Below are 15,591 nucleotides of genomic sequence, written 5' to 3'. Positions count from 1 at the left end.
GTGTGCTAATATAAAGCATAGTACTTCGATACTATGAAGATTAACCTCTGGCACAGCTTAAGTGTACTGCTAAACCTTAAAATCTGTAAGCACAGACTTACTAAACTATCTTTTTTTCTTTTTTTTTTTTATGGAAGTGCGTTTACATGTGCAGTCTATTGCAACTTATGCTAGTGATTTATGCTAATAAGCAATTTTGTCTGAAGTTGTTGTCATCAAAGAGTAAGCAACTCTTTCATCTCTTCACTTTTATCACACATCAGTTGATGCAAAAACCCCAGACATCACATGAGCAGGCTCTCATGGGAGAATGTATAATGCAGTGCAGGGTTATCACTTAACAGTCATAGTGGTGGCATAGCGGTAACGTTTTGATGTGCCTTCGGATGTCAGAACTGGAATATAAAAGTTGTTGAAGACGTCCTTTGAAGCTAAACACAGACGTTCATGTTGCAAGTCACAGACTGGACTGATGAAACCTGCATTAATTAGTCTACTATTAAAGCATGAATTTGATGTAAACAGTAAACCTTGTCTACACCGGACGCAAGCGGCACGGCACGACACAACGCAACACAACAAATACCTGACAGTAAATGGATTCCCCGTTCTATTTCTGACATGGTCCAAGTGCTTTGCTGCGGCCGGTTTGTCGCATTCAGTGTAGACAGTTCGGACTTTATAACTTGCAATCTTGAGTTTATATTATATTTTATATTTTATTCTGAGGGAAAAAAGAATAAATATGTAGTCTATCTCACATTTCTGTTTTTCCTACTAAGAATTGTGATATATAATCTTGGATTTGTAAGGAAAAAAAGTCAGAATTGTGAGATGTAAACTCGAAATGAACTTTTTTTATTCTTTTATTCCGTGGTTTCCAAAGACTTATTTTCTGCCACCACAAAAAAACATCATCACTGTTTGCAAGCACAAAATAGGTCTATAAGTAGAAACAAAATTATTTATATAAAATATCATAATATTCATAATATTTTTACCTGCCAAAAATCAGAAATTTGACAGTATTTTACAGTAATACTACATAAACATAATTACATACAGTGTATGTTAAGGTACGTTACAGTTAACTGATTAACACATTTTCACTGTATCAATTTTACAGTATTTTTCTGTAAAAATGACAAACATTTTTTACAGTGTAGTGACAGGGTCTCTTAAAGCTAAGAGAAGTAGAATGCTTTGGGTTTAATAAAAGTTAAGCTTTATTGATCGCATTTGTGGCATTATAAAAATATCACAGTTACAGAAAGGCACTAGCAAATGAATGCTATTTCTTGTGGGCTTAAGTATTGGTTGGGCTGGATGGCGGATCAAACATTCTCTGCATTGACTGCCCATCCGTGATGGCATTGTGTTCTAATGCAACAAAAACTTTCCAGTGCACTGGAAATAAGTTTCTTTATAAAGAATATTTAGAGAGAAGAGAGAACCGTTTTCTCAGTTGGAGAAAACCATCATCACAGCAGTAGCTGTAACACTGACAAGAAGCCAATGACACACCAGTGTGGTTCACATGGCTTGAGGGGCTGATGACAGCCTGTTACTGCTAGCATGGTTTAGACAGAGACTGAAGTAAAGACATGGTTGAAAAGGGAATTGTAGACATATGAGTCTAAAGAGAGACTAATTGTTGGGTTATGTTGTGATTGTTTGTTTGTTGCTTGGAAATTAAGCCTTGTGGTATCGAATAATGTTAGCTAAATGTCATAATTGTACAAACAAATGCTACACTTGCTTTAAAGGACAGCTGGCACCAATGTATATTTCTGTTTTTGAAAAGCGTGACATACAGTCCCTCCCCATATGCACTCATCTATGTCTTTTTCGAGGACAGTCCTTCTGTCTGTGACACAGAGATGTTAACTTGCAAGAATATTTTGTTTTGCATTTGGGCAAGTCTGTAGGTTGTAAGGTTAATTAATTAGTAAATTACTAATGATTAATTAGTAATGTCCATAAGAAACGTTGTTTTAGCTTATTTATGGTTTGTCTTATTTTGCATTTAAAATAATTTTGAGGATCCTTTGAAAGTTTGTTTAGACCCCCTAAGGGACCCGAACCACTGGTTGAAAACAACTGATCTAAACATTTTGTTTTACATTTGAATAAGTCAGAGATTTTGTTTTGCTTGGGGGAAACTATGTTTACACTTTACTTTAAGTGCATAGTTACATTGTACTTACTCAAATGTGGGTTTGTAAATCTATACTGAATAAATAAGCTTTCCATTGATTTATTGTTTGTTAGGATAGGATCATATTTGGCTGAGATACAGCTTTTTGAAAATCTGGAATCTGAGGGTGCAAAAAAATCTAAATATTGAGAAAATCGCCTTTAAAGTTTTCCAAATGAAGTCCATAGCAATCCATATCCACTCAAACAAATACATTTTTGATATACACTATATTGCCAAAAGTATTGGGACACCCCTCCAAATCAATGAATTCAGGTGTTCCAATCACTTCCATGGCCACAGGTGTATAAAATCAAGAACCTAGGCATGCAGACTGCTTCTACAAACATTCGTGAAAGAATGGGTCACTCTCAGGAGCTCAGTGAATTCAAGCGTGGTACCGTGATAGGTTGCCACCTGTGCAATAAAATCCATTCGTGAAATTTCCTCACTACTAAATATTCCATGCTCAACTGTTAGTAGTATCATAACAAAGTGTAAGCAATTAGGAACAACAGCAACTCAGCCACAAAGTGGTAGGCCATGTAAAATCACAGAAACGCATTTGGGATTAATTAGAGTTGAGACTGCGAGCCAGGCCAAAAATTCCCATAAACACACTCCTAAATCTTGTGGAAAGCCTTTCCAGAAGAGTTGAGGCTGTTATAGCTGCAAAGGGTGCGCCAACTCCATATTAAACCCTATGGATTAAGAATTGGATGTCATTCAAGTTCATGTGCACGTAAAGGCAGGCGTCCCAAACGTTTTGGCAATATAGTGTATTTACGGTAGGAAAGTTACAAAATATATTCATGGAACATGATCTTTACTTAATATCCTAATGATTTTTGGCATAAAAGAAAAATCGATAATTTTGACCCATATAATGTATTTTTGCCTATGACTGGTTTTGTGGTCCAGGGTTACAAATAAGTACAGAGTAAAATTAATTAACATGTACTTACTATAGAGTTATGGTTAGGGTTTGGTTTAGGGTTAATTACATGTAATTATGCATAATTTACTCTTATTACTATAGTAAGTACTTGTAGTAAAGTCTAACTATGTCACCTCAAAAATTAAATGTTACCTCAACTTCTTGTAAGGTTACAAGGTTACACTTATAAGGTCACAGCCATCTTCTAAATGTAATCATGTAATCATCATTTAATCATGTCAACTCTTGGATTAGCATTTTATTTATAGGAGAGGAAATTACATAGGCTTTGTCTTGGCAGACTAGATCTGCTATGCTGCTGCTGCTGCTAGCATGAGTGAAGGCTACTGCTGAAACATGCGCATAATTACAGGCAACAGGATACATGCTGCTTCTGCAGGGAAAGTCTATGGAGAACAACCTAGAAGAGATCTAGGCAGGTGGTGCTGGGGAAGGACGGGGGCTAGGACTGGGTTGAGCCAGATCAGGATAGGTCAACACGTCCTCCAACCAATACGCCCATATAGGTCATTTGTCACTTCCCTGAAATACGACCCATAGGAGCATTTACTAAAGTTGTGCCCCTATCAACAACAGGACACTTTTATTTTAACCCTTAAATGCATGACTGTTTTGGCAATCATTCATACATATCCGGGTCTTTATCGACCCGGATCAATATCTAACACGGAAGGATCTCTACCTGTCACGATAATATAAAACTCCTTTAATATTAGAGTAACAATTACAGAAGAATAAAATAAATCATATTTTGTTACCTTTTGGAGCTTGAAAGGGCTCAGTTTGAGCAGATGTGTTATGCCATCATTACTGTCCTCGTCAGAGCTCATTTCCCAGTAAATTCAGCAAAAATAATGGGCTAGTTTTATGTTTGAGGTCATGAATATGAGCCCATCCGCGATCTCAAACGTATTCTCAAACCTATATAATTTTCAACATCTTCAAAATCAATATTTCGATTGCTAACAGCTTCACCAGATTCATCCTGTAACAGTTACAGTCATATATGATTGCCTTCAGTACTTGCGCTTCAGTAAATCGTAGAGCCATTTCATGTTTTTCTTATTATTTCGTTTTCTGTCTAAATGAGTCGTCACTTCAGCATTGTGTATCAGACATTGCCACCTTGTGGAATAAAGGTGAATTGCACTTATTCCGTCATCTAAGTTTCAATTATTGTTGTGCAGAAAAAATATACGTACACTCATACACACCTCGGGTTGTTTGCGACCCTATACAATTTTTGCAAAAAATTAATACAAAAATAGGCATTCTTTTATAATTTTATGATTTGTTTTCTTGTTATATTCTTTATAATGAATTGATTGAGGAATACCAAGTAGGTTGATGTCTAACTTTAAAAAATGAATGAGGAGGAGGGTAGTGAATGACGTCCTGGGTCACTAAAGACCCGAGGTATGCATTTAAGGGTTAATGCATGAAATATGACCCATAGGAGTGTTTACTAAAGTTACGCCCCTATAAACAACAGGACATTTTCATTTTAAGGCATTGTACCCTTTTATCTGCATCATATTTTGGGTTTCGCATAGCTCAATTGTTAGAGCATTGCAATCATGTGAGCTAGGTTCGATTCCAGGGAACGCATGTGCTCATAAAGTGTGCACTATAAATCACTAAGGGTAGGTTTGGGGTTGGGGTAAGTGTAGTCGTTAATAATAATTAAAAAAAGAGTTTTTCTAAATGGAAATAGGACAAATTGCAGTTAAGTTACCCTGTAAAAAGTCCACATGTTGCATTTAAATGAACACGCATTTTTATTGGTAACAACGGTCATACGTAATTTCATGAAGACAGACGCAACACGACACTGTCATTATTTTTACAGCAGCTAGAGGGCGCATGACTTTAAAACTTAAATATAGGTCATAATAAGGTGCTTAAAAAAATGACCTATAGGGTCTCGGATAGATATAATTAGGTTACGTAGATAGAACAAAAAGATTGATTGGCCACTGTGCCGGCTTTAGGAGGACGAATTAGTTGCTTGGAAGAGTTTCATGACTGAACTATGGATTTTGTTTTACTGATACGGGGCAGTTAAATACAGATGTCAATTAACTCTCTAGGGGCTGACACAGCTTTGAGAGGAATGTAGTGATCACTCCCTGTATGTTAGATTCGTTACAGACCTTCTGTGCAGCTTTTATAATTGTGTGCAGGACCACGGACAGCTCAGTAGTGTTTCCAGGATTGCTGATTTTTTTCTGTTGCCGAGTGATTCATTGAGTCTCACACATGTGCTTTCTAGACCACTAGACAGCACATCAGTGAAGAAAATAGCTTTTATGTGCAAATAACAGATTTGTCTATCCTTTTCCCTGCTTTGCATTTAATTATATGTGATTATTAGATTATTAGATTATTTTTTTACAGCACCTTGTGTGTTCATTACTACATTGCTAATTTTCTACTTGCTTAAAAAAAGGGATAGAATTTGTGAGAGACTTGATTTTTAACTATATGTAATTTTATGTGTACATGTTTAGTGATATAAATTATAATGACAGGGATGAGGAGAAATATAATTCCAGTCTTCTATCTGCTGTTTTGAACATAAAATAAGAAATAATGATATGGTGTGATACATATCTGTGTGAGAGAGGTAGATTTGGTTCATTAGTCACTCGTCCCTGGCACTCACCTTCAAAACAAATCAAATTGATTATGCAAAATGATGCCTATTAAGTGCCACTTCAGAGAGAGAAAGTGTGTGTGTTTACTGTGGTCTGCATGTAAATGTTAAGACCTTCTCTTTCAACATCAAAGGCCGTGACACTCTACAGACACCAACTGCCACCCACCAGGGCAGGAAATGACAAGAACAAGGTAGGAGACCAGGGTTGAGTAATTAGCTAGGGCTAACAGATGATTGATGAGGGGAGCTACTTCAGTTTCATGTACTTATTCTTTTTCCATTTTTCCTCTGAAAAAAAAGAGGAACATTTAGCCTTGGGCACTGCACTGAAATAGTCCTGTCTGAGTGAGCTGACAAGAGGGTAGAAGAGCTCTCTTTAAATGCTAGAGCCCTAAAGAACAGACAGGAACTAGCTGCTTGACAGATAATTGTAATGTCTATTGCAGTCTACTTTCTCCACTACTTCATTTCAAACGTCCATCCACTATATGTGGTTGTTGCACATGTCACCTTGCAATTTGTATTCTATTATTTAGTTTTCACTCTCAAGGTTCTATTGGGAATTTTTCCAACCTATAGTTCCTTTCCTTGATTCTGATTGGTTGAGTTGAACAGCACTGTGACTTTCTACTGTTTGTAACAAACTGTCAGTCTGTTTATTAGTAGTGGGCATTTTTCAGTGAATCCTTTAGGTTACATTGTTATGAACGTAGATGGTGGCACGTGAGTCACTGGATCATTCATTCAGCTGATTCATTCAAAAACCTTTATTCATTCAGGAATTAAATAAGTGGTTGTCTCTATCAGGGAGTCATTGAATCATTTACTCAATAATTTCATTTAAAATTGCTCATTCATTCAGGAACTAAACAAGTAACTGTCTTTACGAGTGAGTTACTGAATCATTCACTCAACTGATTCGCTAAAAAGTACTGATTCTTTCAGGAACGAAAATACCACCTTAACCTATGATCGCACAATGGCTCTGCAGTGGCTTTGTTTGGAACTATTTGCATTGACAGACAAAGTACCAGACAAACAGACAAAGTACCTCCCAATATTGTGCCTAAAATATAAGTAATTCAGTATTAACTTTTTGTTCAGTGAACTGGTGTATCAATTGGTATTATTTTTGTATTTGTATGTATAATTTATTAATATTTCAAATTAGTTTTTATTTTTATATTTTCACTTCATTATTATTTCACTTTAGCTTTCTATTTATGATAACATATCACAACATTTGCCTTCAAGTTCTAGTTTTAGTAATTTCATAAATCCACTTAAACTTATTTTATTTCAGTTAGTTGCCAAGGCAACATTTCTTGATTTTCGGTTTTTCTTCTAATAATTATATTTTATTTAAAAGCTTTATTTCAATTTACAATTTTTAATAGTTTTAGTTAACAATAACAAAACTGGCATAAAGCCAATTTCACACTTTCAATCATGCTGTTTCACAGAATATATTAGCAAGATTATCAGTGGCCTTGTGCCTACAGCCAAATCACAGCCATGCTGATATTCGTAAATACAACGCTCTCGTGTGACATTTCTTAATTATATTTTTCTGGAAGAACTGAAGAGATAAGCAAATCCAGACATGCAGCAATGACATTGCCATATGACAGCCTATGGAAAACACTGCCCCTGCCCTCTGGCCTGTGTTCTCTATAGCGGAGCTCAGCCGCTGTTTCCAAGTGGAGGGTAGGTCAAAGGGTAAGGCGCCCCATCTCGCCCACTGCTTTCACACAAATGCTGCACCAACACTGAATGAAGCCTTTAACCTCAGTTTTATAAGCCCCTTCTCATACGGTCTGAAATTACAGCCTCTTCTAGTTTACTCGGGTCCGTTCAGACAAAATACAGCTCAATCACATGGCGCCACTTGAAAGGAGTCTCAGGAGCAATGCACAGTCCTAATTTTCATTCTTACAGTGGGAAAATTCTGTAAACACATCTGATGAAGATGGTGCTTAATTAGCTCTAATGATAATTTTGCTGTTTTTATAGAAATCTGGGAAGTACAGAAAAGAGGGTGGTAGTGTATTTCGTAGGAATAATGATTGTCTCATCAATGCTGTTGGGTGCAAAGCTCTTTGATAACTGCACACTGAAGCAAAAAGACTGTTCATCTCACTCAAGGGGTCAGTCAAGATTGATCTATTCAGTTCTGTCCACTTCTATTTGGTCATAGGAATGTGTTTCATAGGCCTTCTGGCTGTGAAGCTCTATGTTAGAGGTCCGCTGTTTAATCTTACTTGGTTTTAGAAGATGGGTTTTATCAAAGTTTGAGTCTTTGGTCTTATCGATCCTTTTAGTGCGTATGTATTTATAGTCTATATAAGCTTGACTTCAGCCTGCTAAAAATGCTAGTACAGTGTCCACATTGATGTGACCAAACACTTTATCTATTACTGTGAATGTATCTTGACAAAACTGACTAAAAGAAAAACGTTGTGTTGCTTATTTATTGATTTTATAATATATTTCATAATACTTTTACAATCATTCTTAATTTTGATAATTTTGATAAAATTTGATAATTTGATAAAAATGTATTATTACTTTGTTTATAAATTTCTTCAATGTCTCTTCACCTTCTTTCAAAATGTAGGCGAATACAGCAGCAGGAAAGTAAGAAGGAAAGAGAATAAGGAGGGATGCATGAGAATTTGCAAGGAAATGAACAAGTTATTGAGAAAAATAGACAGTGGGAACCAGACTAGATGGAGCAAGAGGGATAAAGCTAATGTAAGGGAGAGAGAGAGATCAGGCGGTTGACTTAGATTCCAATGATCAAATACAGATGTCTCCCACCCCTTATTTGAAGGGGTCAATAATGCAAATCTCCTGACACAGTTATTCTCTGAACAGCGGTTTCCCTCATGCCATATTTTAGAGTGATGATGGGAAATTAAGGTCATGGTAGTTAGAGTTTGAAATAATTGGAAGAGGGTTTTTGATTAGTGTCTAAATGCTGGCAAAGCTAAGATAAAATCAGATAAGTCATTTGAAGGAAATTATATATTTTATCAAAGTCAGTTTAATTTAATGTTGGATTTTAAAGACAAACAACATAAGATACATTAGTACTCAATAAAATGTTTGTTTTATTCTTCCTGTTGTCTTTTTTATTAGGTTCGTCCTGGTGTTTGGCTGCTTGGTGCTGTCTGTCTTCTCTACCCTTCCAGATCACCAGGAAAAGGCCTCTCATAGTCTCCTGATCTTGGTAAGAGCTTAACTAAGAAAATCTGAAGAAAATGAAGTGAAAACAGTCCAATGCAAAGAAGTTACAATGAAATCTAAAAATTCTTGATTTAATGGGATAGTGCCCATTTTAAAATCCATCTTCAACACTCAGTGAAATTAATTTGTCATTGCAGTCAACTTTTTCTATACATCTAGTACATCTATACATCTAGTACTTTTCTATACATGCAGTACTTTCCTTTGCCATCCACCAAATTCAGCTAGCTGATGATGGGTCTCCACACATACTTGAATTCAGTTATGTTAATAGAACCACACAGCACAGGTTAATATTCAGATCAGTAAAATCACAATATAACTGCAACCCCATATTAAATCTTGTAATTTGTTTGTCAGAAGTTGATCCCTGGATTTAATACAGCATGATGGAATATTGTCAATAGTTATTTGTTTACAAAGACAAAAGCCAGCTACAGGTGAGAGGCTGGATCACTGGATCAAAGGCTCATGTTTCTGTTCCTGAAAGTCTGCTGTTTTATGTATTGGTAATAATGGCCATACAAATTGACCTGCTTCATTTATTGACTCAGCTGACACCAAACATGATATGTATGATGTTAATGGTCTGTAGTCAGAGCTCTGAAGCTAAAGCTACTCATTTATGCGATCATAATGCAAGATGTTTTATTCAGTGACACTGCTGACTCTATGATTGAAAATACAAAGACAGGATATAAGTCAAGATAACAGTAGCCTTCAAATGGCTTTGAGTTTAGTGAATTCTCTGTGAAATCATCCAAAATACACTTTTAATTGTTGATTTTATTGAACTTTATCTATTTGTGTATATTTCAATCACAGTGCATATCTTTAAAGGCCGATTTCTCAAAATGAGTTGTTTCTCATGCAGTGATATCCATTTATAGCACCAAACATTACATTTTTATTCTTATCCATATTCTGAGGGGTTTTACAGAGGGGTTTGTTCATACGTCATTTGCCTGATTCATCATTTTGTTGAGAGTATTTGAACCTGGCTTTATCCAATATTTAGATTTCTGTTCTGTAAATTTGTGATATTCGTTTTTACCTGGGGTGTCTTGACTTAAAATGTGCTGTTGTGCACAATGTACAGTACGTCCCTCAATGTGCAATTCCAGGACTGATGTATGTAATGTAGTTGTAATGTATTTGTTTAACAGTGTTATTGTTTTAACAACCGACCACAGATGATACAAGTACACACCCACACAAACAAACTCGAAAAGGTCTTTCTTTGTCTTTGTAGGAGTTTGTGATGATCGTTGTGTTTGGGCTGGAGTACATCATTCGAATCTGGTCTGCTGGTTGCTGTTGCCGGTACAGAGGATGGCAGGGGCGACTTCGCTTCGCAAGGAAGCCCTTCTGTGTCATAGGTGAGCTTTCAATGAATGTACAAGAAAAGATTCCCTCCATGAAATCAAACTTTTCATGGTTAAAAATATGGGTTTCTAAACGTGCTCATAGAGTAAAATTTGACCGAAATCGCAGGTCAAAAAATTGTGAAGACTTATTGTGATGTTGTTCCTAATATTTTCTTTTTGGTGACTTGCTATACAAGGAATATTCCAAAATGTTCAGCACATGAAGCTAGTTGAACAAACTCTGAGTTTCAGAGTAGGTTTAGAGTTGACAATTTCATATAAATCCAACCTGGTTTAGATCATGTTCAACGGGCTCACAGCACATGGTATGTTCTTTGTCAACCCAGGTCTGATCCAGAGTTTGTGATTAACTCTGAAGCATAAACCTGTTCTGGAGCAGGATAGCTGTGCAGCTTAAGTTACAGTACCATGGCTATGAAACCCGCTAAATCCACCTTCTTGAGCCCGAAAAAAACAGAGTTTGCTCAAACTAATCTCAAACTTACTTGGCAACTAGCAACTGAAACCAGCTTCATGCAACACAATGATTTCTGTATTAGATTATATAAATAAAAGAGTAAAACTGAGAAAAAGAAAAAAAGAAAAAAAAATTACTTGCCAAAGCCAATTTTTACTTGCTTTTGGTGGTTGCAGAGTGTACATTTCTGACTCTGGATACTTGTAAGGACACATAACATACACCATCACTGGTTATGGGCTGACAGTTCAGATAAATCACATGATTTTATTCAGCAAGGTTGCAGTAAATTGAAGTAATAGTAAAGATATTGTTTCAAAGGATTGCTATTTCAAACAAATATTGTTCTGTATAATCTACATTTTATTAATCAAAGAATCTTGGTTGTCTTTGTTTCCACAAAAAATACTGAGCAGCACAACTGTTTTAACTGTGATAATAGGAATGTTTCTTGAGCAACAAGTCAATATATTAGCATGATTTGAGAAGGATCATGTGACACTGAAGACTGGAGTAATGATGCTGAAAATTCAGCCATCACAGCAATAATTTACATTTTAAAATATATTAAAATAGAAAACAACTATTTAAATTGTAGTTCACAATATTACGGTTTTTACTGTGGTTTTGATTAAATAAATGCAGCCTTGGTGAGAAAAAAGTGTCTTCTTTCAAAAAATATTACTGTTCCCACACATTTGAATGGTAGTGTACACATCCCTGGTCTGTTCTAGGTATATATTATTATGACATATGTTTTGTCGGCTATTAGTAACACTATTAATACTGGTCACTGTTACAAATGCATTGCTTCTATCTGTAAGCAATAAGGTACGAGAGGCTGTGACTAGCCTTGAGTACCTTATTGCTTTTATAAAACGGTTACCACACAATACAAATATTAAAGCCGTGTATTATTGGATATGTATCAATGCAACTTTCATGAAGTAAACTGTCACTAAAAGCCTTCCTTCTGCCAGAAAAAATAGTCCCTGACCGTGAACAGCAACAGAAGTTACATTATTATGCCAATAGATGGCGGCAATGAGTGCGTCTGTCAGTAGTGAAGACTTTTACATTGAAAAGACTGAATTGTTGTGAACAAGACACAAGGCGCAACTGACAAATGCTTTGACTAGCTTTGTCAGTAATGGGAAAAACCACTTAACTGTTAAAAGGACAAGATAATACATGCTAAATGCTAAATCTGAATGCAGGTAATTCTCACTCACTCGATCTCTTTCTCACAATACTCTTCTACATAATACAGTATGTTTCAATGAACAAAATCAATTGAGAACATGCAGTTTATGTTGCTAAGAGTGGTTGCTAAGAGTGTTGTGTAGTGATGCACAGAACTGTTGGATGAAGCGGTCATAGCCGTGTTTTATCATGAATAAAACACAGCTATTGACAAATCAGAATCAAGGACAGGAACTAACTGTTTTATAAAGCAACTTTCATCCTTCCAAGATGACACAAACCATGTTCATTCCTCAGTAATCAAGTCTACAGCATCATAACTGATCACCATTAAGGAACTATCTCATGCCTTTTAAATAATGTTACTGTACTTAGCCCTTGACCGGAAACCTTTTACTCAGCATCCTCCAGTCGTGGCTGCCAAAATCCCCCAAATCCACATTTCAGCAAACAGTTCTCATTCAGTGACCCCTTAACCTGTATAATGTTCTCCAGACTGTTGTTACACAGTGCAAGCTCATTAATACTGGCTTTGCTATTAATAAGGTTTTACTTTGTTTAAGAGTGTGTAGGCGCTTGTGGTGCATGTCCTTAAGTGCTAACACTTAGCCCTGGCCCTATCGATCTAAATGGGGAGAGTAATGAATGTCATTAATAATAGGAAATAATGTGTCTGTGTGTGCAGACCAAATGCTGTGTCTCATTCTGCTCCCTAGTTTCCTTTTGTGAACACTAGCAAATGTCTCGATGCCCTAAACACCAGGGACACTTCTATCTGACACTTTGTCTTCATACATTTACACTTGCGCTCATCCTTGAAAGCTTGGATTGAATATTTTATAAATATTGTAGTGAATATTTAGGCGGGCATTCTGGAAATTTAAAGTGAGCAAAAGGCCTATTTCTCTCAAATATTGTTCACAAATCTGTCTAAATCTGTGTTAGTGAGCATTTCTCCTTTGCTGAGATAATCCATCCACCTCACAGGTGTGGCATATCAAGATGCTGATTAGACAGCATGATTATTGGACAGGTGTGACTTAGGCTGGCCACAATAAAAGGCCACTCTAAAATGTGCAGTTTTATCACACAGCACAATGCCAAAGATGTCGCAAGTTTTGAGGGAGCATGCAATTGGCATGCTGACTGCAGGAATGTCCAACAGAGCTGTTGCCCGTGAATTTAATGTTCATTCCTCTACCATAATCCTTCTCCAAAGGCGTTTCAGAGAATTTGGCAGAATCTGATTTTCAGCATTAAAGTGGAAGTTGTTGTAACTCAGTCATACAGTGTCCGCTCTGCACCAAACTTCACATTTTGATAAGAGTCCTGGCCTGAAGACATGCAAATATTCAGTTACTCATAGCGCCACCTCTCGGCAACAGGAAATGGCATGCTTTACACTGTAATTCACTCCCTGAAACACATTTCAGTATGCCATGAAGTACCAAACATGCTAAAAACACATTAAATCATGCAACACTTGGCTAAGTGCTAATGTTTGCAATTAACGCCGCAAAACAGGAAGTTGTTGTAACTCAGGCATGCAATGTCCGATCTGCCCCAAACTTCACTTGTTTGATAAGAGTCCTGCCCTGAATACATCAACATGACAATATTCAGTTATTGTAATAGTGCCACCCACTGGCAACAGGAAATGTTGTGTTTAACACTGTGATGCTCTACTAGCAACATACTAAAATATGCAATTCAGTGCTAAACATGCTACAAACATTCTAAAACATGCTAGCAACACTTAGTTGAGTGCTAACGCATGCTAGTATCATCATGAAACAGGGAGTTGTTGTAATTCAAGCATATAATGTCCAATCTGCATCAAACTTCAAATGTTTGATAAGTGCCCTGGCCTGAAAACATCTACATGCCAAAATGTAGTTATAGTCATAGCGCCACCAGCTGGTAGCAGGAAGTGTGGCAAATACAAATGACTGACATAGTCCTATATTTTTATACTTAAATGCATTGTGCTCACCGTGCTCTGTTTTCCTAAAGCCACCGGGTTGCGGTGGCACAGGTGTGAGGGCCCTTTCAACACTACTCGCAGCTTTAATTTTGATTGAAATTCTGCTATTCAAAATCTATTTTAAATCTGACAAACACAGTTTGATAGTATGATATGTAATGAAATTAAAGGTTTTATTAAATTAGAAAAAGTGGTTTCAGGCTTTTTGGCCCTCTAATTCCATAATTCAACAATCTTAATTTAAATGGACATTTTTTAAATTTCTTTTTAAGATAGTGGAAGAAAATCACTTTTCAACAGGCCTGATTATATGTGGTGGTCTCTTTCATGCGAAGGACATGTATTTTTCATTGAGTCAACTTTCTACTGTGCTGGATATCTACGTCATAATTTATACATCTAGAGTGCACTTCTACACCTAAATAAGCATTTTCCCTCCCAGCTCGAAGCTCCCTGAAGACTTTATGAACACATTTAATGTGATGATTTGACTTAGAACGACAGACTACAGCAGACAGCAGAAGAGTGGGGGAGCATGAACGCACATTTGGAAAGTTTGAGTTCATTGAGTAAAATATAAGAAATTAGACGGGGGTTTAGAAAGAGAAAGAAAATATTATTACAGTTGAGTAGTACTTTGGGGTTGTTTGTGTTCTTTGAGGGTTTGATGTCACGTCTCCAAGTGGATGTGGTTTCTGTGTGAACTTCCCGTGTCCTTCCCTTGTTCTTTCTGTCTCTTTATTCCTCTTTCCCACAGAATATGGGCAAGATACACAAAAAAATGTGTATCCAAATTCCAGTTAATTAATGAGAAGTACATTGACTTCTCATCAGCTCAGACTAGACATTCTCATTTACCTGAATTTAAGTTCATTGACAAATTTTCAGGTTAATGATGGTGTTTTGCTGATTTACTGCAGCTATTTTCGACCAGCGGGTCAGAGCCCAGTATGGGGCCTCAGAAATCTTTCAAAGGGATGCATGATGATATTAACATAATTTAACCACGAATCATAATAAACATGCTCCAGCCAATAACCGACAAGAATGATTTTAAATGCGCGTTCATGAGTGTTTCAGGAAACACGGAGGGGGGGGGGGGGGAGGAGGAGGAGGAGGAGGAGGAGGAGGAGGGAGGGTCTAGCTAGCCTCTGTTTTGTTTGACAACACTTCGAACGTCAACAGGAAGTTACTCCACCCAGGATCGCTTAGAGAACCTTTAATTAATGGATACTTTTGTCCAGTGGGATTTACAGCATAATTATTACAAGGACAGGTCTACTTGGAAATTTTCATAGATTGAACCAAAAGAGTAAAAACTGAGAAAAAAATAGAAATGATGCAGGATAAATGTATTTTTCTTTAACAACCTCACATTTCAAAACTCACATTTATCATGAATAGGAAAGTGAGGCTCTGTATTGTAACACACAGAATAAAATTGGACAATGTAACAAGAAATAATTATTTTAGAATTTTATATTCAATTAATGCTC

At 36.5% G+C, this 15,591-nt stretch overlaps 1 protein-coding gene across 1 annotated transcript in view; it reads left to right on the top strand.

The window, feature by feature from the left end:
• kcnq5b (potassium voltage-gated channel, KQT-like subfamily, member 5b) overlaps positions 1-15,591 on the top strand; it is a 118,124-nt gene that overhangs the window by 79,764 nt on the left and 22,769 nt on the right. The window contains exons 2-3 of the mRNA XM_067404281.1: positions 8,956-9,046; positions 10,316-10,442. Of these exons, the coding sequence (XP_067260382.1) occupies positions 8,956-9,046; positions 10,316-10,442 (218 nt within the window). The remainder of the gene's footprint in view (positions 1-8,955; positions 9,047-10,315; positions 10,443-15,591) is intronic.

Source organism: Chanodichthys erythropterus, chromosome 12 (assembly GCF_024489055.1).
Source record: "Chanodichthys erythropterus isolate Z2021 chromosome 12, ASM2448905v1, whole genome shotgun sequence".
Taxonomy (NCBI): Eukaryota; Metazoa; Chordata; class Actinopteri; order Cypriniformes; family Xenocyprididae; genus Chanodichthys; species Chanodichthys erythropterus.
The sequence above is the reverse complement of the archived record's forward strand: the minus strand, read 5'-3'. Positions and strand labels throughout refer to the sequence as shown.